This window comes from Dipodomys spectabilis, unplaced genomic scaffold (genome assembly GCF_019054845.1).
Source record: "Dipodomys spectabilis isolate Male_0828 unplaced genomic scaffold, ASM1905484v1 ptg000197l, whole genome shotgun sequence".
NCBI lineage: Eukaryota > Metazoa > Chordata > Mammalia > Rodentia > Heteromyidae > Dipodomys > Dipodomys spectabilis.
The window spans coordinates 10,760,851-10,787,941 of NW_024870874.1; the positions used below are offsets into that span (position 1 = coordinate 10,760,851).

Here is a 27,091-nt window from a genome sequence, read left to right on the forward strand (position 1 = left end):
ATTCTCAAGTGTTTTAACACCCAAACCACTAAAGTTTTAGTGAAAGGGTACATTGAGCACGTGTCAGGACAGAGGACTGCTGTGGCTACACATGAATCACTGTTAGAGTTGGCTTGATATACTCTAGGCTTTAAGTACAAAACTGATTCTCTGTCCTAAAGTATAACATCTTTTCACCCTCATGGCAGAGAAAAAAAAATGTTTTCCTCATTACTTCAGGAAAGCAAAAGAACCATATTATCAGGTTGGGTAGAATATGATTTAGAATTTGGTTTGGTTTTGAATATAGTTTGGTTTATTTAGTCTTTTCTTTCTCTTGACTTCAGACAAAGTGGGCCAGACTCAACTCAAAGAATAAGTGAATCCATGCAGACTAGTAATAGCATTCTGCTTTGTACAGGTATATTTCTTTTCTTTAGGATCTGGAATAGGCATTCAACATATTTCATTTTCCTCTGTGATTCACTACTCCATACATTAAACAGATTGGTTCATTTTCCATTTCCACCATTGTAGGAGTACAAATGACAAAATAAAACATAGTCCAACTCCAAAATGGTACTTACAGAAGTATCCCACTTCTGTATAAAATCATGTATTTACATAGGAATGGAAGAGAGGCATGGGGAAATGATGGGCCAGTTGGCCATAATTCCCTTGGAAACTGAGTCTGGAAGTAGATGATACTCTAAGAACAGGATCCTAGTTTTACTATGCACAGTTACATTGAACAAAAAACAACTAATTTGACATATATTCTAATACACAGTATTTTCAAAGAATCTGAATTAGTTTTAGTTAAGGTGGGCATGGTAGTTAGGTAACATCCACAACTTGGTGTCTTTACCCATCAAGACAGAGGTCTCTGCATGGCTGATTCTCAATGACAGGGTATCACCCACAGCCAATCAGAACACAATCAGGGCTGTGTCAGACTGTCATCATCACAGACCTGCAGATTAATCGGGCTGCTAATTATTGCATTTCAGTTTGCTCATCTGTGAAAACATTTTAATAATGCTTACCTGACTGACTGTGTATTAGGTAAATGCTTCTTATTGTCAGAAGAAAACTCTTTGAACAAGGACCATATGTCACAAATCCAATTGGATTATTATCTGTCAGTGCCTTGAGCCCAAACAGTTTCAACAAGCCTGGACACATCCAATAATCTGCAAGAGTAATTAGAAGTACTTAAATTGTCTTGAATGTATATTATGGGCAGATATTTCCTTTTATTTGTATATTTTAAAACTCACCATAACAAAGCCAGTTATGGTGGTCACACCTGTGATTTCAACTATTTATAGGGTGGAGGCAGAAAGATAGTGAGTTCAAGACTTCCTTGGGTAAAGTTAGTAAAACTCTTAGCTAGAACATTACAAATGGAAGGGCAGGAGGAGTGGTTCAGAAGTGCAGCGTTAGCAATGGCAAGGCCCAAAGTTTAATTATCAGTACTGAAAAAAGGAAAAGGATTGAAACGGTTTACCTAAGAATCATATTCTCCAGAGACTTTGCCGATGCTACATATAATGATAGAGGCTGAATAGGGTTGAATTAAATGATTGAAAGCTCAAACCAATTGGTACCATATTCTTTTTTTTTTTTTTTTTTTTGGTTGTTCATGGGACTTGAACTCTGGGCCTGAGCACTGTCCCTCAGCTCTTCAGCTCAAGGTTAGCACTCTACCACTTGAGCCACAGCACCACTTCCGGTTGTCTGGTGGTTTATTGGCGATAAGAGTCTTAAGAACTTTCCTGCCTGGTCTGGCTTTGAACTGTGATCCTCAGAACTCAGCCTCCTGAGTAGCTAGGATTACAGGCGTGAGCCACCAGTGCCCAGCTATACCATATTCTTGAAAATTGCTAAGTAAGCAGAGCTGCAGGGTTGAGATGGTTCATATGTGCATTAGCTTGATGGAACAATAGCATACGACTTTTGTTGATTAACACTAAAATATTGCTTTAAGATTTTGTTTGCAACTGTCTCTTAATGTAGGATTTAGTTTTTAAAAAAGATATTTGTAGAACAGCATTGCAATTCATCATTGCTTCTTTTGTCTAATGGTAATCTAGTATGTTTTTCCCATTTTATCTCTGTTACAAATACATGGGAAAACAATGAAGGGTAGAAAAGAATGTTTTGGCTCGGTTTGAGAAGTTTCAGGCGATCATCCTTGGCTCCATTGACTCTGGGGTTGTCATGAGGCAGAGTTTCATGGTGGGAACACACCGCAGTAGCTGCTCATCTCGATAGGAAGCAAGGGGTGGGGCATGGATCCTGACCAGGTATAACCTTGCCATTTCCCAGTTACCCACTTCCTGTTTTCCTACCTCCTAAAACTTGCACCACCACCACAAATAATACTACCAGTTAGGGATCAAACACTTAACACATGAACTTGTAGGGGTATTTTGGATTCGGATCATAGCAACCATTGAATGGTTAAAGTTGTACTGTTGCTATAGTGCTGACTCCTAGCCACTCCTGCAGATAGCATCTAGTGAAGTCTTCAGTTGTTTGAAGTCTGTATAGTCCAGGAGGAGAAGGCCTGGCTGATTCTCCTTCAGTCTATGCTCAAATACTTTGGGCTCTGTGTTCAGGTGCATTGTGCTGTTTCTCTAATGGACAACCTTATTTCACTGTTTATATCCTTTACTCTGGATGACTATGACATAGATATATTTCAGCAAAAGAGAAGAGGAAAAAATGTAATTAATTTTTAAATATCTAAAATTAGGGAGTATCTCATATGATTCGACCAAATTTGCTTAAACTCCTCAGACAAAATACCATTGCAATAATTTTAAGTTTGACCTAGTCTACCATTGTATTTTATGTATTAGTAAAATGTCAAAGGTAAAACTTACTTCTTTTTACTTTCCTGTGTTATCTATATGGCAATTCTGTTATCTATATGGTAATGCTTTTAAGCCAAGGATTTTTAAGAGCAAAAAGATGAGAACCATGCAAATTATTCACTTCTTGGATTCAGAATAATATTTATTAAGTGAAATGTTTTAGCAACTGAATCCCAAAGCTGATTTTGAAATATGTTCAAATGTGTTTAGAACTGGTGAATTTTATTTCCTCTACCTCCTAGGGGATTTTATGTCTCTCTCTCTCTCCTTTTCTTTCTCTCTCTATCTTGCTGTTTATGGAACCACATTTCTGCCTTAGTAATGTAGTCTTCTTTGCTCATCTAACAGACCCCTTAACTGGACTCGAGTGAAGATTTCTCCTGGCTGGAATTCAGGAACTCATAGAAGTCCTTTATGGTTCTGACCACCACCATCCAAACTGTAATAGACTAGTTAGGGATCTTCCTAACTATCTGAATATTTTAGTACACCCTGCTCATACCAGGTTTCTGGACTTATAATGTAGAGATACTGGCCATGATAGAATTCAGATCCCAGGCAAAGGCAATAGAGATTCCTGCAGAACAGACACAGTGATGTGGAGTAGGGAAGCCAAGCAACAGAAACTGAGTGCAGAACAAAGCCTAGTGTCAATAGGATTAAGGTGATGCTCCTCTTCGATAATGAAATGGGTCACTCCTGAAATCCCAGCAACCCTATGTCCTATAAGCTAAAGAGCTCAAGAAAATGCACCACAGGAGCTTTTTTCGAAAAGGAATGTAAATGAGAAGACACAGATGCTAGAGATTCCAAGACAGGCATGTGGAACAGGCTAGATGAGGGCAAAAGGCATCCAATTGAATGGCTTCACATGGCCATGTGCCAATTGATGGCAAAGAGCAACATGTTGGATTTATAACCAGATTATTGTTTACATGGGTAAATTTTATGTACAAACTTGTGATGGCAAATGGAGAGAGACTATTCTCAGGCAGAGGAGCCTGTGTGGAATAAGGCTGTAGATGCTTCTCTGGTCAATTTCTCTCCATGCTGAGATCTATGAAGCATGTAGATATAAGTCATTATCTTTTTTGTTGTTGTTGTTGTTGGTCATGGGGCCTGAACTCTGGGCCTGGGTGCTGTCCCTCAGCTCTTCAGCTCAAGGCTAGCGCTCTACCACTTGAGCCACAGTACCACCTCCAGCTTTTTCTGCTTATGTGGTGCTGAGGAATGGAACCCAGGGCCTCATGCATGCAAGGCAAGCACTCTACCACTGAGCCACCTTCCTAGCCCCATAAGTCATTATCTTAAGCATGTCATAAGGGTCATAAATGTCAGTCTAGTGTATGCTTTACCCTGTAATGAAAATGACTTCACTTACTTCTCATTATTAAAATATGTTCATTTAAGAAACATGTCCGTGTATATGTGTATATATGAAAGAATAGCTAGGATTTTAGTCTATGGAAGTAACTGATACTTATGTCCTCTGTTGAGGAAAATGTAATTAAAAACAAAATCATACCTAAAACCAGAAATCCTTTATACACAAGCAGTAGAAAAAGCAAACAGCTTTATTATGAGATAAGCAATAAACTCATGTGGCAGTCTTCACAGGTAATACCAACTAAGAGATTGCAAAGATGGGATGGAATCTCTCCCCTTTCTTCAGTCAACAGTCATTGCATTCATGTTCTCAAGAGAGATAATGAGTCCCCATGCAGGAGGACTACACAGCAACTTTGATCACACAGTCCATTCAGAGTATACATGGCAAGTGGAATGGCTGTCTGTGTTGCTATCGGCTTTACCCAGAGGGAAAAACAAAACAAACCTCCTCCCTTTAGGGGAAGCATAGCTGAACAAGTTAGAACTGGCTACCTATAGAATATAACATCAACTTCATAGCTGCCTGCATTTCAAAAAGATGTCTCCAGAATCCTTGAAAAAGACATCTTGGGTCTTAAACCAAGGCAAGGCCTACCCAGTTTTCAAAAGGATTGATATAAACTTCAAAAAGAGAAGAAAATATTTACAGTGATACATTTTGTAAAATAAATGCTCTAAGGAAAGGGAGAAACCTCTTTCATATTTTCAACTGGAAGAATTAAGGCACTTTTTATATTTTTAATCATCCTTACCCTTGTAGTTATCTTTCCTGACATTCCTATGGACTCTTACTACATACACTGGTTATTGACTGTATTTATGATAGTAATACTTGTTAGGTTTCTTTCTAGGCAGGGGTTTTACATCTAAGCCAAGGTGGAACAACAGAAAGCATAATCTTCTATTAGGGCAGCTTTCTTCGCTGTATCCTGTTGTCTAAAGCAGAACCTCACATATAGTAGGTACTCAATACATAGTTAGTCATTATTGCTTTACTTCCTCCAATGTCATTGGGACACAGAATTAATTTCACTCGGGCGGAGTTCTGAATAGCAATGCCACCATTTCAGGGGACCAATCCATATCCTTTTCACAAAAAAAAAGAATATACCAAAAACAGATAATAACTGAGTAGATACAGAGCACATCCTACCATATTTGGGAGAAAAACCTGAAAGGCTCCCTTTTGCCTTTTACCACTTGGATATTGAATCAGTTTCAGTCCCACCTAGTCTGAAATGTGAGTGGCTTAGGTGTCATTACATGTGGGAAATTCTGAGGTGGTCTGGAAGCCTTTAATGAGTACTTTCTAGGTTCACATATTTTCTTCTTTTTTGGAGCGAGTATGCATAACATGTTTCCTTTTCAAATGTCTATGTATCCTTCAAGTTTCATTTTTAAATTGTTTATTACCTTTAAGTAGTTGTACAAACAAGTTGCCATTTAACAAAGCAACTTATGAAAACAATGTATTCGGTCCCTCCCCTACCTAACCCTTGCCTTACTCTTCTTAATGAGCATGTCTAGAAAGTTAAGATTGATGAAACCGTCATATTGTTTTTTTTTCACAAGTTATGTATAATTTTCCATTTCCAAACCCCCAAGGTTTGTTCTTTAAGATAAGCTGCATGAAGGTATTGAAAGCCCTCAGATATTTTAAGATGTTTGATGAATCTATATGAATATGTGAGAGAGTTAACATCTTATTACTTCCCGGACAGTATGCATACTCTTTGACAAGGGAAGGCTGAGTGTTGAGCTTATTAGTTTAATCTTTAATTTTATAACATGATCCAGACATTGGGGTTGCAGAAATGAATAAAAACAATCACAAATGTGGAAATAATAGTCATAACAAAATATGATTTTTTAAAAGCATACCGCAGTGGTAAATAGTGTTAACACAAGATCTAAGAGTCCCTGGGTAGCTTAAAGAGGTCAGGGAAGGTTTCCAGAGAAGGAAAATTTAAACTGAGATAAAGCAGAATAGGAGCTAACTACTAACACAATGTGATTAAAGGTAGTTTCAAGCACATAGAGTAGCGATGCTAAGACCTGAGGTAGAATAATTACTATGTTCCTGTCTTTCTTCCTGTCATTGTTCTTCTTAGGAAAAAATGTTAAGAGAAATGGGCCCATCAATCCTTTCTGAGTGATACTGAAAATTTGAGTTGCTGACATTTGTATTTAGGGGATGCTGGGCATGATTTTATATCAACTTTTTTAATTTTTCAACTAGGAACAAAACATGGAAAAGGGGAAGTTTACCTACTCCAAAAGAAATGATAGCTTGCAGTAGGCAAGACCCATGGACATCATCATGTTTTGAAGTAGACAGAACCTGCGGATATCACTGCAGATCTTTTTAGGGAGTTCACCAGCAGATAATAATTACTACTTTGAACACATTCTAATGAAGCTGGATTAGTGTGCATTCTTTCACTAATTCATCTAGTAAGAATGAATATATAAGCTCTAGAGTTAGGGAGTCTTAATTGCTTAACTTCAAAATCGAGCTCTACTTTGGGTGTCTCCTTCTTCTGTCTAGTTCTATGGTCCATAAAAAAAATAGATCATAATAACTTACCTTACAGGGCTTTACCATGATTAATTAGTGCATGTAAAGCACTTAGAATAGAGGCTGACATAGAGTGATTATTTTGCAATCTTGAGGTAAAGCCAGATAAATATACAAAATTTAGGATTTGTTTTATACCAGCTTTCCCCCTGAATTACTCCCTATTACCTACAGAATTGAAACAGTAGACTCCTCAGCATAGAGTATGCCATGTGGCATTAATGATATGCCCCAACCCACCTATGCTGGGTTTTTTTGAAAGACTTCCTGATTCTAGCTGGATTTGGACATCTTGCCTGGACAGCAGCCATGTGACTACCTTCAGGTAAAATGTTTCTTTCCCCTGGCTTACTTAAACTCTCCCCTGACAGCACCGTGAAATGATGGGCTATGCACTTTCTTCATGTTCTCTTCTCCCAGTGTGGCTCTTTCTCTGTGTGTTCAGCAACTGTTCATATGCATGGATGAACCAAGCTGTCAAGTACTGTGTTCTCATTTTTCAGATATAAGAAACAGAGAGGTGAACCATTTGGCCCAAGAATCATAAAGAGAGCAAGAGCGTGAAACTTGAATCTGGGTCTCAATTCCCAAGATTCTGAAATGCAAGAGTTCTTACGGTTACTTCTGCTGCTTCTTACAGTTACTTTTGCTTCAGTAACATAGGAAGTAGGGAACCATGAAGCTGCTGAGTTTTGAATTCTTATGTCAATTTTGAAAATGCTAATTTCAAAGAATTCTCTAAAGTGTATATATGGTCCCTTTTGGCCTGATCGGTGCATTTTCTCAGGGAATGGGTTAAGCAGACATTTTTGGAAGTGGAATTGTTGCTACCTTTGATTTTTCATCTTGCCTTGTCTGTATCTTCTAGCTTCTTTACACTAAATGTGTATTTGTTCTACCATTAGAATTGGGAAAATTTAATACTATTTAATACTATAATCTACTTTAGTCTGTTTAATACTATACAATACAATAAATTCAGGTAAATTAAGTTTATTTTAAGGGTGGTTTAAGAAGTTCCTTTCTTCTCAGAAATATATTCTGGCTCTTCATAACACTTCACTGTGTAGTGGGATTAGTTGTTTATATATTTGAGGGGCTTTGCCTGGCCCTATTTCCTCTTGGCTTTACCAAGTAAAGTATTTTACCAAACAATGAAATTAGAAATGCTTTATTAATCATGCATGTAGTTAATAACATCTAATTAGTGTGGAAATAGATAATATTCTCTTAGAGACAAAGAACCATGTTGTACATTTGCATTTTACACAGACTTCATGTAGCCAGGATTCCACCATGAGTATTTGCTTGATTTGCTGTGGTGCAATATCCTCACTTGACATTCATTTCACAAATCTAGGATGATTATCCCAGCCCAGTGAGAATCAATTTCTCATAGCTGATTGTCTGAATCACTGCCAACTCATTCACATTTTCTACATCATTGACCAGAAAGCATAGGTTTTTAAGAAGTCAGAACAATTATTCAGGTAAACCTGGATGTACCCTTAGAATTGTTTCAGAGCAAACTCTACCCCTGGAGCTCAGTATTTTCTTCAGTTTGACAGACAGTGGACTGACCAGTAGATCAAAGTACTTACCGCTCCAGTTCACTGTCACTAAATGAGTCTCCATCCACATGAAAGAACCTGTTTTCATGCAAAGAGAAGAGCTCTTGCAAGGAGGAGAGCAGCCTCACCCCTCATTGCTGCTTTCAGAATAATTACATCGTTAATTTCTGGAGAGAAAAAGAAGAAAGCCAGTTCAGGGTATGTTTATGAGATTTCAGAGCATGTTCAGGGAGAAAGCTCTGTGACTTTTAATTATGATCCTTTACCCACAAAAATGTGCATATTTGGGTAAATTAGAATAACGCTTTCATTCCTTTCATTTATGATGATTGCTTCTTCATGCTTGAGCACAAAGAGAAAGCTTGATTTTTAAAATCTAAGTTCCATTGATGTGTTGTTATGCCACCAGCAGTTTTAAAAGTAAATTGAGCACAAAATTAAGTTCTGGCATATGACTCAGAATCCTCTAATGCCACTAGCCTTCATTTAATCATTTATGAGTTATCACTGCAAGATGTTTATATAGATTAGATACCACAGAGATCTAAGGAACTATATTTATTTGATCCTAATTAATATTTGGCCTTAAATAGATAATCACACCACTTTCCAATTTCCTAATGTTAAGCAATTAAACAGCTTGCAGCTGTTGGCCAGATGAATATTAAACTTTGCCAAGTATTTATATGTAGATTCTTCACCATATTTGGACTGCTTTGGAGTAGATTAAAGCCATGTACTTTAGGATTATATTTTATATGTTATCACTGGACAATTATATATTATTTTTGTATAACATTAGAATTTATTCTGAAGTATGGTAGTTGTATAATTCATGTGATGAGAAGACACATTAAACTTTTTGTCATTACCTGCATGTAAATGCTTTTTATTTTCATGACACCAAAGTATTATGTTAGTGAGGATTGCCACTTTCTTAGATAAAATACTCTTAAATTTGTATAGCTTTATCGTTTTTTAAGTGTACTTGGTGATTTTTTTTTTGTTTCTTTTGTATGTTCTTCCCCCATGGTATAACCCGTTTCCACTGTATTTGATTCCAGGTGTCCTGCATCTTGTGTTTCTAATTTGGGGAAGGAAAGAGAAATAACAAAATGCTGAAACAGGATATAGGTTGACCCATTGTAACAATGAGATGTACAAGACACTATGTTGAAAATGAACTTTACAACTGGGGGGTGGGGAGGGAGAGTTGGAGAGGGAAGGGATGGAAAAACAAAGGAGGAGGTAACAATGCTCAATAGGAAATGTACTCACTACCTTACTCATGTAACTGTAACCCCTCTGTAGAGTATTTTTACAATAAAAAATTTCTTACTTGTTGGTGGTACTAGACTTTGAACTCAGACACATACTAAGCTGGCAGTATACCACTTGAGCCTTATATACCTCCAGGATTTCATTTTGCTGGTTATTTTAGAAATGAAGTCTAGCAAACTTCCCTGCCTAAGATAGCCTCAACTTGTAATTTGCCAGAACTCAGCCTTCTGAGTATCTAGGATTGCAGGTGTGAGCTACTGGCCAGGTTTATTACTTTATTAAAAATAAAGTAAACATGAACAATCAATGCTAAAAAAAATGAATGCCAGGTGAGAGATGGACGCTATCTAATCAAAGTATGTTATATGACATATAAAAATGTCATAATGTATTAGTTTCTTGGGGTGAGGTATATTGGTTTAAAAGCAATACTTTTATAAGCTAATAATTTATAATATATTTTATATTCTGAAATAATAATTTAAATGTTATTTTCAACAGCAAGAAATTAAACAAGTTTTTGGCCATTCCCAAGGAAGATGCTTTTTAAAAACTCGTCTTTATTTCCTTGGCCTCAAAGATTCTAGGTCATGTAAAATCAAGGTTGTATTTTGCCTTCTTATTATTTTACATTTATAAATTGCAATAATATGTGCCTCTTAAATTGTGTTTTATTAATAGAAATGCATGTGGCTGCTGGTAATGTAGTGTAATGGTACCTTTACAAGCTTCAGAATAGAATAGAGGTAGTTCTGGAGTTGGGAGTTAAATGATTTATTTAGTCATCACTTTCTGAGGAGGTTCAATTCAACCAATCAGTTGATAAGTCCAACGTATATTGATCGGTGTCACTGTTCCATCAGTATTTAAATTGGTCATTGTCATGTCCACAAAGCCAATGATTATGCTACTACACGTACAAAAAACATTTTCCATCATCATTAAGCTGCTTAGAAAATTAGTCTCTTGGCTTTGGAAAGATGTTTGAACAATTTTATAGCTGTTCATCTCCCATTACTTTAACAGACATCTTGTCAGAAAACCTTGTAATGGATATTAGAGCTTCAGTTTGTTGCACAATAATTTTATTCATTTGGTATATCTTTCTTTCTTTCTTTCTTTTCTTTCCTTTTTTTTTTTTTTTTTTTGTCGGTCACGGGGCTGGAACTCTGGGCTTGGGCACTATCCCTGCGCTCTTCAGTTCAAGGCGAGCACTCTACCACTTGAGCCACGGCACCACTCCCAGTTTTCTAATGGTTAAATGCAGATGAGTCTCATGGATTTTTCTCCCCAGGCTGGCTTTAAACTGTGATCCTCAACTCTCAGCCTCCTCTGTATCTAGGATTACAGGCGTGAGCCACCAGCCCCTGGCTCATTTGGTATATCTTAATTGAGCACACCTATCTGATATCCAAGGAAAAGAAGTAAAAGGAAAGAGAAAGGAAGGAAGGAGAAAGAAAGGAATGAAGAGAGGGAGGAAGAAAGGAAGGAGAAAAGAGAAGGAGGGTGAGGGGAGGGAGGAGGGATAGAAGGAAGGAAGGAGACTGTTTTCCCCACTGAATTTGAAAATATCTTCACAGAAAGGAAATGACTCATGGTGACATATTACAATTCATGAATCTTAAGTATAGTCATTTTTTACTTTATCCTCTGGAACAATTCCAAAATTACAAGGATTAAAACATTGCTATCAGTAAATAAACTCTACAATATCTATGGCTAAGCAATTTTCTTCTTTTTTCCTTTTTTTTGGGGGGGATTGTCCATTCGTGGGGCCTGAACTCTGGGCCTGGGCGCTGCCCTGCAGCTCTTCAGCTCAAGGCTAGCGCTCTACCACTTGAGCCACAGTGCCACTTCCAGCTTTTTTCTTTTTGCTTATGTGGTGCTGAGGAATCAAACCCAGGGCCTCATGCATGCAAGGCAAGCGTTCTACCACTGAGCCACCTTCCCAGCCCCTAAGCAATTTTCTTATTTCATATAAATAGTATTCATTGTACAGTTTCAAAATTTAAAGTTTAAGACTCACTTTTATCTCAGGATGAATCATTATAAGTCTTCAGGTTATGTGAAAATCCCTATTCAGACCCCAGGTAGGAATAACTTGCTTCGTATATTGAACACCTAGAGGATTTCTAAACTCATCCTCACTCTCCTTACTACCCACCTGCAACCAGCCCTACGTACTCCATTCCAATTTCCACCTCCCCTGACCTCCCCCCGAGAGGCAGCATGCCAAGTATAACACCTGAATCCATGCCCAGTGCTAGGAGGAGCTGTCTTTCCCTTATCTGCCACTAGGTGGATATACCTTCTAACTTAAAAACAACATCTTTTAGCCAGGTACAGTGTCTCATGCCTGGAATCCCAGTGACTCAGGAGGTTGAGATTAGGATCTCATGATTAGGAGGATCATGATTCAAATAGAGCGTGGGTAGAAAAGTTCGGGAGGCAGTCTCGCAAGACAATAAAAAGCAGGGTGTATTTTCATGTGCCTATCGTATCTACTACTGTGAGAAGCATAAATAGAAAAGACATGGTCTAGACCCACATGGGCATAAATGTGTCACCCTGTTTGGAAAAGAAATGGGAGGGGGAATAATGGCTCAATTGGTAGAGTGCTTGCTTAGCCAGCTGAGTGTACTGCCAAACCAAACAAACACCTACTCACCACTCTGGGAAGAATGTTAGTCTCGGTAACTGGATAATTTTCTCAAAAATTTGTAAGAAGCAGATTGTGACTTTTGGTCAAATTATTAGTACAAAATAACAAAGCACCGCCAGATATCTTTAGAGCAAGAGTCAGAGAGCAGCGTAGGCTAATGAGGATATCTCCCTTGCTCATGAAAAGTTCTGCACCCCACCCTCCCTGCAGGTACTATAGGTGTTACTGTTGGTTGCTAACGTCACAGAAACTTGAGAAGTACTCATGCCCCACTGTTGTGTGAGTAAGGAAAAGGTTGCTGTTTGTAAAATCCAACTGAGGTCTCCTTTCTAACTGGAGAAACGGGAGAAGAGGCTAGTGATTATCTCCACAGGTGTCAAGACCAGCTCAAACCTATAGAGTCAATTTGAACCCGTGGAAGAACTGACCATCCTCCTACACATTCTTAGATGTAATAACAGACACAGACATGAGAATGTTTTCTGGATCCAAAGGTTAATACAGCAGTGAACATGAAGAATGAGTTCAAGGCCTCCCTGGGAAATAGGACCTTTTGGTTTCCTCCACGAAGAGTAAAAACAGATGCCATGCCTCCTATGGCATTTCTTGAAAAGAGTTAATAATAGAGAAAAGGTCCCTTTGAGCTTTAATAAATAAGTGGATTGTATCCTATTACATAAAGCAGGAAACTTGAAAGTTCAAATGAATATAAATTAAGACATTTAAAAGATAAATTTGATGAGGAATATGATTTTGACATGATCTTAGATCACCTCCTCACAAAATACTTTCTCATTGCAAAGAATACATGTAGCATCGCTGTGGGAAAGAGAGACAGATACTGATTTCAGCCCATGCTTTAGCATCAGTAACGTGGTTCACACAGAAACCTGAACCACTTAATAAGACACGATATGAAAGAAAGAACATCATTCTTAAGACATTCTCACAAAAATGCATAACCACAAGCCAGGTGCCAGTGGCTGATGCCTGTAATCCTAGCTACTCAAGAGGCTGAGATCTGAGGATCGCAGTTCAAAACCAGCCCGGGCAGGAAAATCCGTGAGACTGTTATCTCCAGTAAACCACTGGAAGTGGCACTGTGGTTCAAGCAATAGAGCACTTGCCTTGAGCTGAAGAGCGCAGGGACAGCACCCGAGCCCAGAGTTCAAACCCCACGACCAACAACAACAAAAAAAAAATGCATGACCATGAGGAATCATCAGACACATACAAATTGAGTGGTAGTCTATAAAGTAAAATAGATTTCAAAAGTGTCACCATCTTGAAAGTCAAGGAAAAAGACAATATTTCAGTTGGAAAGAGACATGACAGCCCAAGGCAACATGTTACCAAATGGATCCTTAGTGCCATCAAGAATATTATTGAGACATGTTAGTAATTATCTGAACAAAGCATTCGGACCTGAAGATATCAGTGTTTTGATATTAATAATTTCCCTGCCTATGATTGCACCACATTTATATTGGAAAATATTCTCGTGTTGGGGAAACAGGCTGAAGTATGAAGTACCTCAGTATCAATCGGATATTGGCACCATTCTCTCAAACGGGATATTAAAACTTTATTGCTCACTTTTCTATAAGCTTAAATCAGAGGAGGAGGGGAGGGGCGAGGAGGGGGAGGAGGGGGAGGAGAAGAGGAGGGGGGGGGGGGAATTTACAAGCCAAGTGCCAGTGGCTCATGCCTGTAATCCTATCTGCTCAGGAGGTTGAGATCTGAGGATTGTAGTTTGAGGCCAGCCCTGAGCAGCAAAAGTCCTGTGAGACTCTTATCCCCAATTAGCCACCAGAAAAATGTAAGTGGAGCAGTGGTTCAAAGAGGTAGAGTACTAGCTTTGAGCAAAAGAGCTCAAGGACAGTGCCCAGACCCTAAGTTCAAACCCTAAGTTCAAGAAAAAAAAAAATTACAAAACAACTCATTATCTTGCCCATGTAATTGTAACCCCTCTTACAGTATTTTCACAATAAAAAAATAAAAAATAAATAAAAAAGAAGTGTAGAAGGCAAAGAAAATTTAAACATAGTCAATGTCTTATAGTCATGTTGACTGTTTTGTTGCATTAAAAACATGCTAATTTCGATTGCTTACTAAAAAGAGAAAGATAACATAATCACACAACTCACAAATATGTATTCACAAAAGAAGAAATTAGATTACACTAGTTTCAACTAGTGAATTATCCCCCTGGTTTTTATTGTAAAACAATTATTCAGTTAGTAATTCTACATTGTATGTAGTGAATTTTTCTATTGAAATTATTTGGATTAAAAGCAACACAGAGTTTTTTTTTTTTAAAAACTATCACTTAATTTGAGCTCTCTTTATCTCTGCCACGGATTCTGACTAAAATAAATGGAATTCAGATGTTGCAGTAACAAGGTGTTGTTCTTTAAGATTTAGTACTTTGTCCTTTATTAGAACTATACTTGTGAAGCCAAATTCAGCTTAAATTAAATTGCTGACATGATAATGCTATACTTCTTGATTCTAAACATGTTATTTCTTTTAATGTGCCTACTGAAATATTCCTAATATGACATATTGGGATACATGAAATGCAGTTTTGTTCTCCACTGAACTGAATTCTCTATCCTTATTGAGAGCTATTTGGAGAGCTTTAGTGAATTTGTCCATTTGAGTGACCACATTTTTCCCTTCCCTTTGTGAAATATGGTGTAAAATGCTATATGTCTTCTTTATTCTTAACATATAAATTTTATTTACCTGTCCACTTTATCAGACACCAGTGAAAAGTAAGAGAGGATGCATGCTAATGAGCACAATGACAGTATTAGTTGTAGTTGATATCAACTTATTTATTCAGTGCTGTTCTCTCTAGCTACAACAGTTGATTGAAAAAAAGTATAAAGCATGCCAGCTGGGCCTCCAGATTTTTCAAAGATATAAGTTATTTTGGCTCAAAATCCTACTTGCCTTTCCATCACCATCAATTCCATTGTCAGTATATGTTCTAAGACATCTTTACTATTTCTATAACTTCTCATTTCTCAGTATCTACTACTCAGTAACAGATTTAAGAAGGAGCTTAAATTTGTTTAATAGATTTTGAAGAACTATGCCTTTCACTAAACCGAATAAAATAGACATGAGTTACCATACATTTGAATCTATGCAAATGTTTCCTTTTTATAGCTTCTTGCCAATGGCTTTTACAACATTTTAGTTATAAGTCTTTCTCTTTTAGCCCCTTGAAGATTAGGAACACATCCTAATTTAATGGAATATTTCAATAAAACATTTGCAAAATAAATTATTACCTTGTGTTACCTAATTTATAAATTGTCATGTACCAAAATTACTTATAATGAAACACTTCTTTTTTGGCATGATCATTCAAAAATAAGTTAGAAAAAATGCAAAAGATACTATGTTCATGTTTATGCTATGCATATGTGAGTATCTTGCCATAAAACCATTTTAAAAATAGATGAGGATTCAGGAAACAGAAAGGCTAGAAGTAGCAGTGGACCAGCTGTTTAATAATTACATTTAAAAATCTATCATTCTTGAAATCACCTCTGTGATTTTAAAAACTAAGTCATAAATTTGCTATCTTTAGGTAGAAGTTCAGTTTAATTATCGTAAACCATGCTTAATTTTCTCATTTTAGATCTTTAATTAAGAATTTTTGTATTATACATTTCATTTAAATTTCACGGGTTATTTTAGCTCTCAATAGACTTCTTATATAAATTGCTTATAAAGAAATAGATTTTAGGTGTCATAATTTCCCTCCAGTGATTTTCATATAAATGTTTTGTACTGAACTTTCACTTTGTATAGAAGAACCACTATTAAGTTAGGTAGTGTAGAGAGAGTAGATTTATGCATGAGACAGGTGGGTCTTTACTTTTTTAATTTAATTGTAAAGGTGATGTACAAGGGAGTTAAAGTTACATAAGTAATGTAATGTGTACATTCCTTTGGAACACTGTTTTTCTTCCACTCACCCACCCTTGGGACCCCCAAGTTAGGAAGTTCATTTCATCATAATGTCTTGTGAGTATCACTGTTGCATTGATTCACCCTTTGTCTTTTGTCTCACCATTTTGTTATTTCCTTCCCTTCCTCAAATCAGAAAAACGTATTTACAAGACACAGGGTACCAAAATTGAAAACAGTGACAACAGAGGATAAACCAAAGGAAAAAGGCCAAAAAAAGGCCATAGGAAGACTGGGTGTCTTCATGTACACAATACAGAATCACCAGGCTGAATTTTTATACTTTTGTAGTCTCTGGAAACTAGCCAGTGTGCTCTATTGTAGGGGCTGCCAGCCCAACCATACTGGCAGTTGGGAAATGACTCAATGGTAAGCTCAGCTCATCTGCATTAATGCAGCCCCCAGTGATAATCCAGTCTCTTGAGAAGATCTTGTTTAGATCAAAGAAAGTTATGACTCCTCCCCTTCTCCCTCTCCCACCTAGTACAGTACACTACTAGTACAGTAGGTGATTTAGAATGATAGAGGCCTTGAAGCCAGGACCCCAGAGGACAGACTTTGTTTCTTGAAGACTGGCCTAATCCCTCACCTGAAGCAGAGCCACCTCTTTCCCCACCTCCATCTCCCAAGGCTAGTCAACTCCACAGTCTTGATGGTTGTTTTGTTGTTGTTGTTTTTAATAAATCCTGCTCTATCTGGGTTGTTATCTACTGTTCAACTACTTTCTTTCTATAAAAACTTTGCTGATCAGTTAATGAGAAATGAGAAAAGTTGATGACCAATGAGAGTTTCTAGAGACTCTAAAACAACATCTAGTGCTTTGCTACAAGAAGAGTTTTTCATTTCTCAAACCAGAAAGTAATTTCCTGGGCTGTGACTTGGTTGTATTGTTGATGTTTCATTGGATTTGCCAGACTGAGGTAGCAAAGAAAAAGAAATCTTCCTGTTTCTCTCTTATCACCCATGCAGAGTTCATTTGCCTTGCTTTGCAGACAGTGAATTAACCACCATTGCTTTTAGTCTAAATGCTTTTAGTCTAAATGAAAAACAGTGACTCAGTTATACATAGCCAGGTATATACCAAGTGTGTAACATTAATCACAAAGTCATCTAATCCCTGAGCCTTCTCTTCTACTTAGAATTGGTATTTTATCAAAGGGAGATTAGTGAAAAAGAGCTTTCTTTTTCTTTTTTTTTTTTAATTTAATTTTAGTTTTTTTTATTGCCAAGGCAATATACAGCAGGGTTACGATTATGTACATAAGGTAGTGAGTACATTCCTTGTTGAACTTGTCACCCCCCCCTCATTTTTCTCCTACTTTCCCTTCCCCCACCCCAACATATATACAATACTTAGGGTACCAAAATCAAATATGTTTTCTGGGGCTTGTTAAGTTTCATCTGTGATTATTTTTCCAGTTTTGATTCTTTGATAAAATTCTAGAGCAACAGAAGCACTGTGGTCTCAAACTTTCCTACTCTTTTAAATTTTAAGTGCAAAACAGCAGAAGAAGGAAATTTGTAAAATATTTCTAGTCTCTCTCAATATATATATATGTGTATATGCTCAACTCAGCATATAGATATGCTCAACTTCAGTTGATAATATTTTTAAATATCATAATACTATAGGAACATTCATACATTTTGCAAGAACTTCCTAACATGTATATACCTTCTGTTATCATCAGTTGGATTCTTTTAACCAGGCTTGCAAAGGTTCTGTACTATACAGATGGAAGCAACCTCAGTGGGCCAGATGATGGAAGCCAATGCACTCTTAGCTAGAGTCTGTCTTTTTGAGATTTTTTTTTTGCATCTTATTTCAGTGCAGTATTAAGAGCAGACATTATCAACATTTGCCAACTGCTTTGCTTGTTCTAGCTTCAACAGTCTCTCTCTGGCTAAAACTAGAAATAGGCACACTAATTCACTACAGTGTCATTTACTTCTGTGACATTTAATCACTAAATGATTTGAGTACCTGCAGTTTGTAGATTCATTCAAAACATTGTGTTTCTATATGTGTATATTTTTATTGTTATTGTAAAGGTGCTGCGCAGAGGGGTTACAGTTAGGTAAGTAAGGTAATAAGCACATTTCTTTTTGAACAGTATCACCTCTTCCCTCATTTTCTCCCAGACTTTCCCTCCTGAACCCCCTCTCCAACAAGTTGTATAGTTCCGTTGCAAGATAGTGTCTAGTGAGTTTCACTACTGCCTTTGTTTACCCTTTGTCCCACCATTTGCATCTTCTTAAATCACCTTCCTGCCTCTCTGAAGTTTTAAGTTCTATGCCACCATTCCGGTGTAAAATAATAGCTGTTATTGTATTTGTTATTTATTTATTGTGTTTATTTACTTCATATTTGAATAAACTAAAATTTGAATCCAAGCCAGTCACTGCTAATAGCTCTTTATCTTTTGTGATACTTGGGTTTGAACTCAAGGCCTCCCCATTTCTGTGCTTACTCAAATTATTAAACTGGCACTCTATCACTTGAGCCATGCCTCCAACCCTATCATTTGCTGGTCATTTTGGAGATACAGTCTCATGGACTTTTCTGCTTGAACTGGTTTCAAGCCACAGTCCTCTGATCCTAAGCTAGGATTACAGGCATGACCCTCTGGCACCTGAAGTCTTTGGCCACTGTGAGTTTCCTCTAGCTCAGTACTCATCCAGACATGCTCTGCATCCTCTCTCTTTGAAAACCCGATCCATTCTTTAAGACCTACATTAGTGAGCTTTGCTATGCCTGTTTAATTTCTCCATCATCTTTACTCTTTCAGGAATTTGCATATTTATTTAACACAACTCATCTTTCTGGAATGCAATAAGCAAGCAAACAAATAACTTTGAATTCCTGTATGTCACCTAGAGTGTCTGAAATTGCTTCTCATTCCACTTGGAATAGAGAGTGCATAGTATGCAAATATTGAATACACTCATTTGATGCACAAAAGTTATTAGTCAAGCATTTCATTTGTTTCTGCTATATGTTAGACTCAGAGTTTGGCAACAGCATGCAGAGGAAATAAACAGGTTGATGAACAAAGTGTACCTCTTGAATGCTCCAATAGAAGTAGGCACAGGAAATGTATAGGGGTGGTACTAATTAATATTATTCAATGAATGGATGAAAGGGTGCTGAACATTTATGTAAATGAATAATTTACCTGAACTTTTCTAAGGCTGCCATTGAATACTCTGCAGTTGTGTAGATCATGTAAATCCCTTGCTGCAACTATTCAGTCAATGTCCTAATTTTTCCCTCTGAAGCATTCACTAATAAAATTCAGTTTAATGCTAATGAATTCTTTACCCCTGCATTCTCAAATGCACAATCCTGGACTTTTAACTACTACAGGGACTGAAGCTTCCAATTTATGCAGTAAAAAAATTGAGACATTATGTAACAGTGTTTAAGCGTGAGATTAGCCTAATGTTTTATTTTTAAAGTAGGAAGGATTAATACTTCTGTTAACTGTTGTCTCATTTCTGTGCACAATTTTGATGCTTTATTAGCCTACTTCTCTTGGTTTTCTATACATGATGACAAGAACCTTGGGTTCTTATTGTTTTTGCCCTTTTTCTTTGTCTATTTATTGGTCTTTGCCACTAAGAAATCATGATGGGTTAATGGAGTTCGGCTTCCTCACTGTTAATTTTCAGAAGGCTTTGGGCCTAGGCTTCCCAAGGAATGTGATTCAGTTGGTTCATAATATTCATGTAACTTTGAGTCATGTATGCATGCTCTATCTTTGGTAACCTGTAGGCCATATTTGGCCAAATGCACTTTTGTCTTGTGGGAATATTAACAGGAACTGCTGTGAACAGACTGAGGGTAGGCAGCATGTGAGGCTGTAAATAGAATGAAACTAATGCTGCTTTGCTCTGATGGTCCAGCATCCTGAGTACTGTTGGATTACTAAGCTGTGCACTGTTGCTGTGACTGCTGAGACTCTGGACAGGAAAGCCTATGAATAAAGCATAAACCGTACTCCTAACCTACTGGTATTTTCTTTGGTCTGTTTGAGTCAGATAATCTCTTATCCCCAGCATTATGCAAATCACTTCCCTTAGTCTGTCATCAGCCACTTTGCTTCTTAATGATAAAAGGAGGCATCTTGAGCCAGCACTGGCCCTAAGAATCATTATGTCATCGATGTTTTCAGTGGGGTCCACACTCTATCATTTTCATACCCCTCCAATGGGATCATCTGTCCTTAGGCAAAATCATCCATGTCCTTCAGCAGTGAGACATCCTACAACAGACATTCATCTTCAGCCCTTTCTTGCTGTTCTTTAGCAGATGCTTAATAGGAACTGTTCAACTCAATTGTCAGTTCACAATGGAAACAAATGAAACCTACTTTAGAAATGTTGCTTAAATTTGGTGCATTTGATTTTTATTTTTATATTACATCATGCTTGATTCCCCCATGAGTTCGAACTTATACATTAGAAAGACATCACCATTTCTTGTTTGTCTGATTGAGAGGATATTTATTGAACTCTTGGTATATCCCAGAAATAGTTTATACCTCCTAGAGTATGGAAACAATAAATAAAGTTAACACATTCAGAGAGGAAAACTAAGGGATAAGTCTTTGAGAGAGACTAAAAGAAGACGACTACTGAGAGAAAGAGGTGCATTTGAGCAAAGCCCCAACCGAAGCCTGAGAACATCTGTCATCTACTGAAAGGGGAGAAAGGAGCAGCAATGGCCACGTGTTTGCATGTTGCAGGACTAGGAAGGAAGAGGATGTGGATACAGCAGGGTGGTTAACGACAGTGGTAGGAAGAGAGTGGTAGCAGAGACAATGCTGCTGGTGGCATATAGGATTTGTCAACGCTGGTAAGAACTTGACATTTTATCTTGAGTGAGATGGATAAGCACTGGAGGGATTTAAGTCATGAGGGGACATGCGAATTGTTATAAAGTTTTAAAAATCAAATACTGAGTTTTGTTGGATTTAAATGACTTAATACTAATATATAATGACTTAAAACAATACCTTCCATTGTCTCACAGTTTCTGAGGGTCCGAAGTAGGGTTTTCTGCACCCATCTCTAAAATCAAGTTGTCCTAACTCAAGCCTGGATTGTCATCCACATTCATTTAGTTACATGAAGGAATTCATTCCCTAGAGAGAAAGAGTCCTGGTTTGTCTGCTTTTCCTGGTTGTGAGTGGGAGCACTCTCAGCTCCTAGAATTGGCTCTTCATTCCTAGCCATAAGGCTGCTCACAACCTGGAAACTCATTTCTTCAAAGTCAGCAGGAGAATCATACTTTGAGTCTAGTGCTTTGATGGCATAATCACAACATTGACTTCCTCACTACCTTTCCCGTGGAGAGTGCCCTAAAGAAGGGCATGCCCTTCCCATGAATCCACGGGGCCTGTGCAGCCTTCATCAAAAGGTATTTCAGGGCAGTTACATTCGAGAGTAGGAAGTTTGGTTTTAATTGTTTGCAGTGATAAGGGGTAGAGTCTCTTAACTCCACTCCATACATAGAGGACAGGATTTTGGAAGGAAGAAAGGACAAAAATGTAAGTTAGGAATCACCGGACATATCTAAGCCACCACTTCTTGAAATTAATGTATATGAATCTCCAGAGGATAGTGTTACATGCAGGTTCTGACTTTATGGTCTATGCTTGATCTAACTTTCCTAACAATCTCTTAGATGATTTTGCTCATGAAGTAGCGATATGTTGGCAAATGATGACAGTGGCTTGGGCCATAGTGGTAGTTAATGGTAGAGATGATAGCTAACCTGACTCAAGATATATTTTGAGGAGAGACCCAACACGGCTTGCTGAGAAGGGGAAGCAGAAGTCTCTGAATAACTTTAAATTTGAAAGATGGTAAATGAGCTTTCTTCAGAGCAGAAATTCAGATTTTCATTTTTGACATGCTAAGAATGAGCCACCATTCAGAATCTACGTATGTAGGTCTATCTAAGAAGATGATGAAATGTGACAAAAGTGACTTGTACATCACATTTAGTGTTACTTACACCTTCATGCTTCTGTACATTGCAACTGTGTGACTGTTCCTAATAAGCTTGGGATTTATTGTACTATAGCTTAAGATGTAAGGAATGAAAAGGATACTTACTGATCCTCGCTGCAGTTCCACTCTGCTTCTCTCACACTGATGCTACTAAGACAAGTAGTGATTTTTTTTTTTGTCCTCATGCCAAGTTCCTTGCAAGGGAAAAACCAACATATCTTCGATATGTTGATAAAATTATGCATCACTGAGCATATTCAAAACACATTGTACTCAAACACTCTCTAGGAATGTACCCAGATTTCAAAATAAATTTTCAGCACCTACTGGTATCTGCTAGATACCCCACTGACTCTGAGATGTATTAACTAACTTCTGTCTGACCATATCTACAGTTTTATAGTATGACTAATTACTATTATGTTTCTGGAGGATAAATTTTGCAAACTAGCTTTGTCATACTGTGGGAGGTAGCGCGCATTGTGAGACTGAGCTTGCACTGAGCTAGTCCTCATGGCCTCTCTTTGCACAGAAGTGGAAGTGACAGCTCTGAGGGTGCCCTGCAGATGCGTATACGCGTGAGTTCCTTAAAATCAGTCATGTAAAGTCTTGGCCTTACTCATTTTCAGAAAGAAATACATTTAAAACTGTATAAACTGAAAACTGTGCTACTGGGTTTTTTTCTTGTAATGACTGTAAAAATGCTAGCATTCAACCAGAGAAAAGTTTACGACTTTGACTCACAATATTTCAAATATTTTAATTGAATTTTATTTATTTATTTAATTTTATTGTTATTATAAAGGTGTTTTTATTGTTATAAAGGTACAGAGGGGTTACAGTTACAAAATTCGGGTAAAGAGTACATTTCTTTTTATTATTATTTGCGTTATTGTTATGGTAGAGGAAATGTACAGAGAGATTACTGTTCTGTGCGTCAAGGAATGCAGACATTTTCTTTAGCATACTGTCTTCTGTTCCCCCACTCACTCCTAGTCCCTCCCTCCCGTCTCCACAAACGAGTTGTATAGTTCATTTTCATCAGTGTCCAGTGAGCTCCACTATTGCACTTTTTCACCCTTTTTCCCTGGAGGTATGTTGCCTCAGCTGAGGATATAGTAAACTAGAAAGACAGCCAACAGACTGGGACAAGATCTTTACCAACAATATATCAGACAAAGGCCTAATATCCAATATTTACAAGGAGCAGAAGAAACTAACTCCTCCCAAACCTAATAAACCCATCACTAATGGACAAGGGAGCTAAGGAGAGGCTTCTTAAAAGAAGAGGTAAGAATGGCAAAGAAACACCTGAGGAAGTGTTGCTCATGATCCATCTCACCCAAGTTAGATTGGCCAACATTGTGAATTCAAACAACGAAAGTTGGCAGAGATGGGCTGGGAAGGTGGCTGGCTCAGTGGTAGAGTGCTTGCCTTATATGCATGAGGGCCTGCGTTCAATTCCTCAACACCACATAAACAGAAAAAGCTGGAAGTGGTGCTGTGGCTCAAGTGGTAGAGCGCTAGCCTTGAGCTGAAGAGCTGAGGAACAGTGCCCAGGCTCAGAGTTCAAGCCACTGCTGGTGGGAATGTAAACTAGTACAAACACTCTGGACAGCAGTCTAGAGGTTCCTCAAGAAACTGAACATTTTGAACCAGGCATACCACTTCAGGGCATCTACGCTGAACATCATGAGCCAAGACACTGTCATTTTCATGTTCATTGCCATATTGTTCACAACAGCCCAACTGTGGAAACAGCCCAGATACTCCACAATAGATGAGTGGATCCAAAAAACATGGTACCTATAGACAATGGAATTTTGCATAGCCATTAGAATAAATAGAATAAAATAATGTCATTTGCAGGGAAATGGATGGAACTAGAACAAACCATGTTAAGTGAGGTAAGCCAAGCTCAAAGAGACAAATGGTGCATGTTAATTAAATTTTAAATAGAACATACTTTTTCATGACATCAGTGAGGGCAAAATTAAACCAATATAATCTTATTTGTGGTACAAATTGAAATTCACTTCACTCAATAAATTTCTATGTAGAAGTTTGATTTGGTTTGCATTCAGTGGCGTGGGTAATACTAGGTCTGAAGGGGTTATACAATTTAGATTGCTACTGAAGTAACTCCACCATGTAGAACCCTAGGTAAAGACTCTCCTTATTTAACAACTTGACTTTCTTTTTTTGTTTGTTTGTTTTTGTTTTTGTCTGTTGTGGGTCTTGAACTCCGGGCCTGAGCACTGTCCCTGAGCTCTTCAGTTCAAGGCATGCTCTCTACCACTTGAGCCACAGCACCACTTCTGGCTTTTTCTGCTTATGTGGTGCTGAGGAATTGAACCCAGGGCCTCATGCATGCAAGGCACGCACTCTACCACTGAGCCACTTTCCCAGCCCAACAACTTGACTTTCTATTGGTGTAGAGAAAAGTGATGTTTGAAGCAACACACTGTTGACTTAAACTTGGCACATTTGCTCTATCTTCAGTATTTCATACTAAAAATCAGGATGTAAATCTAAATATAGTTTCTTGTGAAGTTATTTCATTATATCTTAATTTTCCCAAACATTATATCTTTTTATATTGTGTATTGAGTATGTTATAACATAAAAGCCCACTTTTGCATGGTAATTTAAGAAACAGACACTCTTGCTCTTTCTTTTCCCTAGGAGCACTTAATCAGAAAAATTGGGGAAAGAAATATCCAACGTGTAATAGCCCCAAACAATCACCTATCAACATTGATGAAGATCTTACACAAGTAAATGTAAACCTGAAGAAACTTAAATTTCAGAACTGGGATAAAAGCTCTTTGGAAAACACGTTCATTCACAACACTGGGAAAACAGGTAAAATGGGTGCCTTCTATTTGCCATTTGATAAGTTTTTCAGCCCAAGAATGTGTTCAGCAAGATTCACTTTAATTATTTTTGACTAATGTTCTAAAGACTGAATAGAAGCTATTAGTGGAAGAACATTAGAAATTTGGACGACATCTTGAAAATTTTTTGTACTAAGTATACAATGACCAATGTATTCAGGTCATATTTTTAGTAATATAATAAATCACCTTGCTACTTGAAGATTTGGTAAAGATAATGTAATTATGGACAACATATTTTATTATCTCCATCACTGGTCAGTCACTTACTTATTAGGATTTACGTGTCTTAGCATTGAAGTTTGGGCTTTGTTAATTAGCCTCATGCTATTTCAATATGTAGATATGGAAAATAATTCTAATTGGATTCAAGAAATTATACTAGGAGCTCTCCATAAGGAAGCTTATTTTATTTATTTATTTTTTTTTGTCGGTCATGGGGCTTGAACTCTGGGCTTGGGTGCTGAGTTCCTGTGCTCTTCAGCTTAAGGCAAGCGCTCTACCACTTGAGCCACAGCACCACTTCCAGTTATCTAGTGGTTTATTGGAGATAAGATTCTCACGGACTTTCCTGCCTGGGCTGGCTTTGAACTGTGATCCTCGAATCTCAGCCTCCCGAATAGCTAGGAATACAGGCATGAGCCACCGGCATCCAGCAAGGAAGCTTAAATTTTTAAACCATTCCTAGAAAGCCTTTGTTAAGTGCTTTCTTTTGAAACTCTTCTAAACAAACATCATGCGAAATGGAATGCCTTCAAATTGAAAATACTAAGTAAATTAAGACTCAGATTCTGTAGCCCAGTGATGTCTGGGATGATGCCAGAAGGGATAAGAAACTGGACAAAAGAATCAACTGGAATGGTTTATGGAAGCAAGCAACAGGGAGAAAATAGGAGCGCTTCAAGGAGAAGACTTCTTTTAGCCCTCTGTCCCTTCTCTCCTTACCTTGTCTTAAATTACCAACAAAAAGCTTTGGGAAGCAGAATTTTGGAGGATTGGCAATCTCAGTACACCAAACAGGGCAGGTGGCTTGGCTGTCCTGGGCTGTAAGACTCACATGGGAGTTATGATCTCCAGCTCTTTTGACTTTGTTGCTATCAAGTATAGTAAATACATTGTTCAGAGTACAGAGTTCAGATTCCAAAACATTTATCCTTTTTTATAATTTGTCAACTAAGTGAGTTTCTGAATGTAGCAGAAATAGAGGGAGATTTTGTTCAAAGTTTTGATAATGTTGATTTTTAGAGACACAGATACAATTTTACTGTTTTTGTTTCGCTTTAGTGGAAATTAATCTCACCAATGACTACCGTCTCAGTGGAGGACTCTCAGAAGTGCTATTCAAAGCAAGCAAAATAACTTTTCATTGGGGAAAATGCAATATGTCTTCTGATGGATCAGAGCATAGTTTAGAAGGGCAAAAATTTCCACTGGAGGTAAGTCAGTAGATTCATTGGTAATAGTTTCATTTCCAAAATCATTGAGATTTGATTAATATTTAAATTCAAACTTATACAGTTATATTTATAATGTATACAGTTATATTTTGATTACTTGATTAATAGCTGCCTTCTCCCTAAACTGTGTTCAATGACCTAGCTTTAATTTTCCATCCATGAAAATCCAGACTACCACTTATTAACTGAGCAATTAATTTTGCTGAGTATAGGAATGAATGATGGAGTATAGTGAAGAAATTCCATAAACACACTGAAGAATATTTTGACTTAAATTTTCTTAGTAAAATGAGAATAATCTTAAGCTTTAAGATTAGAAAAGTATATACGAGATGCAGGGCACCGACATCAAATACAGTGAGAACAGGGGTTATACCATAGGGGAGGAAC

General features: G+C 37.5%; 1 protein-coding gene across 3 annotated transcripts in view; it reads left to right on the forward strand.

Annotated features, from left to right (window-relative positions):
• Nucleotides 1-27,091, forward strand: part of Ptprz1 (protein tyrosine phosphatase receptor type Z1) — a 158,988-nt gene that overhangs the window by 57,559 nt on the left and 74,338 nt on the right. For all 3 annotated transcript variants that reach the window (XM_042695882.1, XM_042695883.1, XM_042695884.1), the window contains exons 3-4: nucleotides 25,033-25,212; nucleotides 26,529-26,680. In XM_042695882.1, the coding sequence (XP_042551816.1) occupies nucleotides 25,033-25,212; nucleotides 26,529-26,680 (332 nt within the window). The remainder of the gene's footprint in view (nucleotides 1-25,032; nucleotides 25,213-26,528; nucleotides 26,681-27,091) is intronic.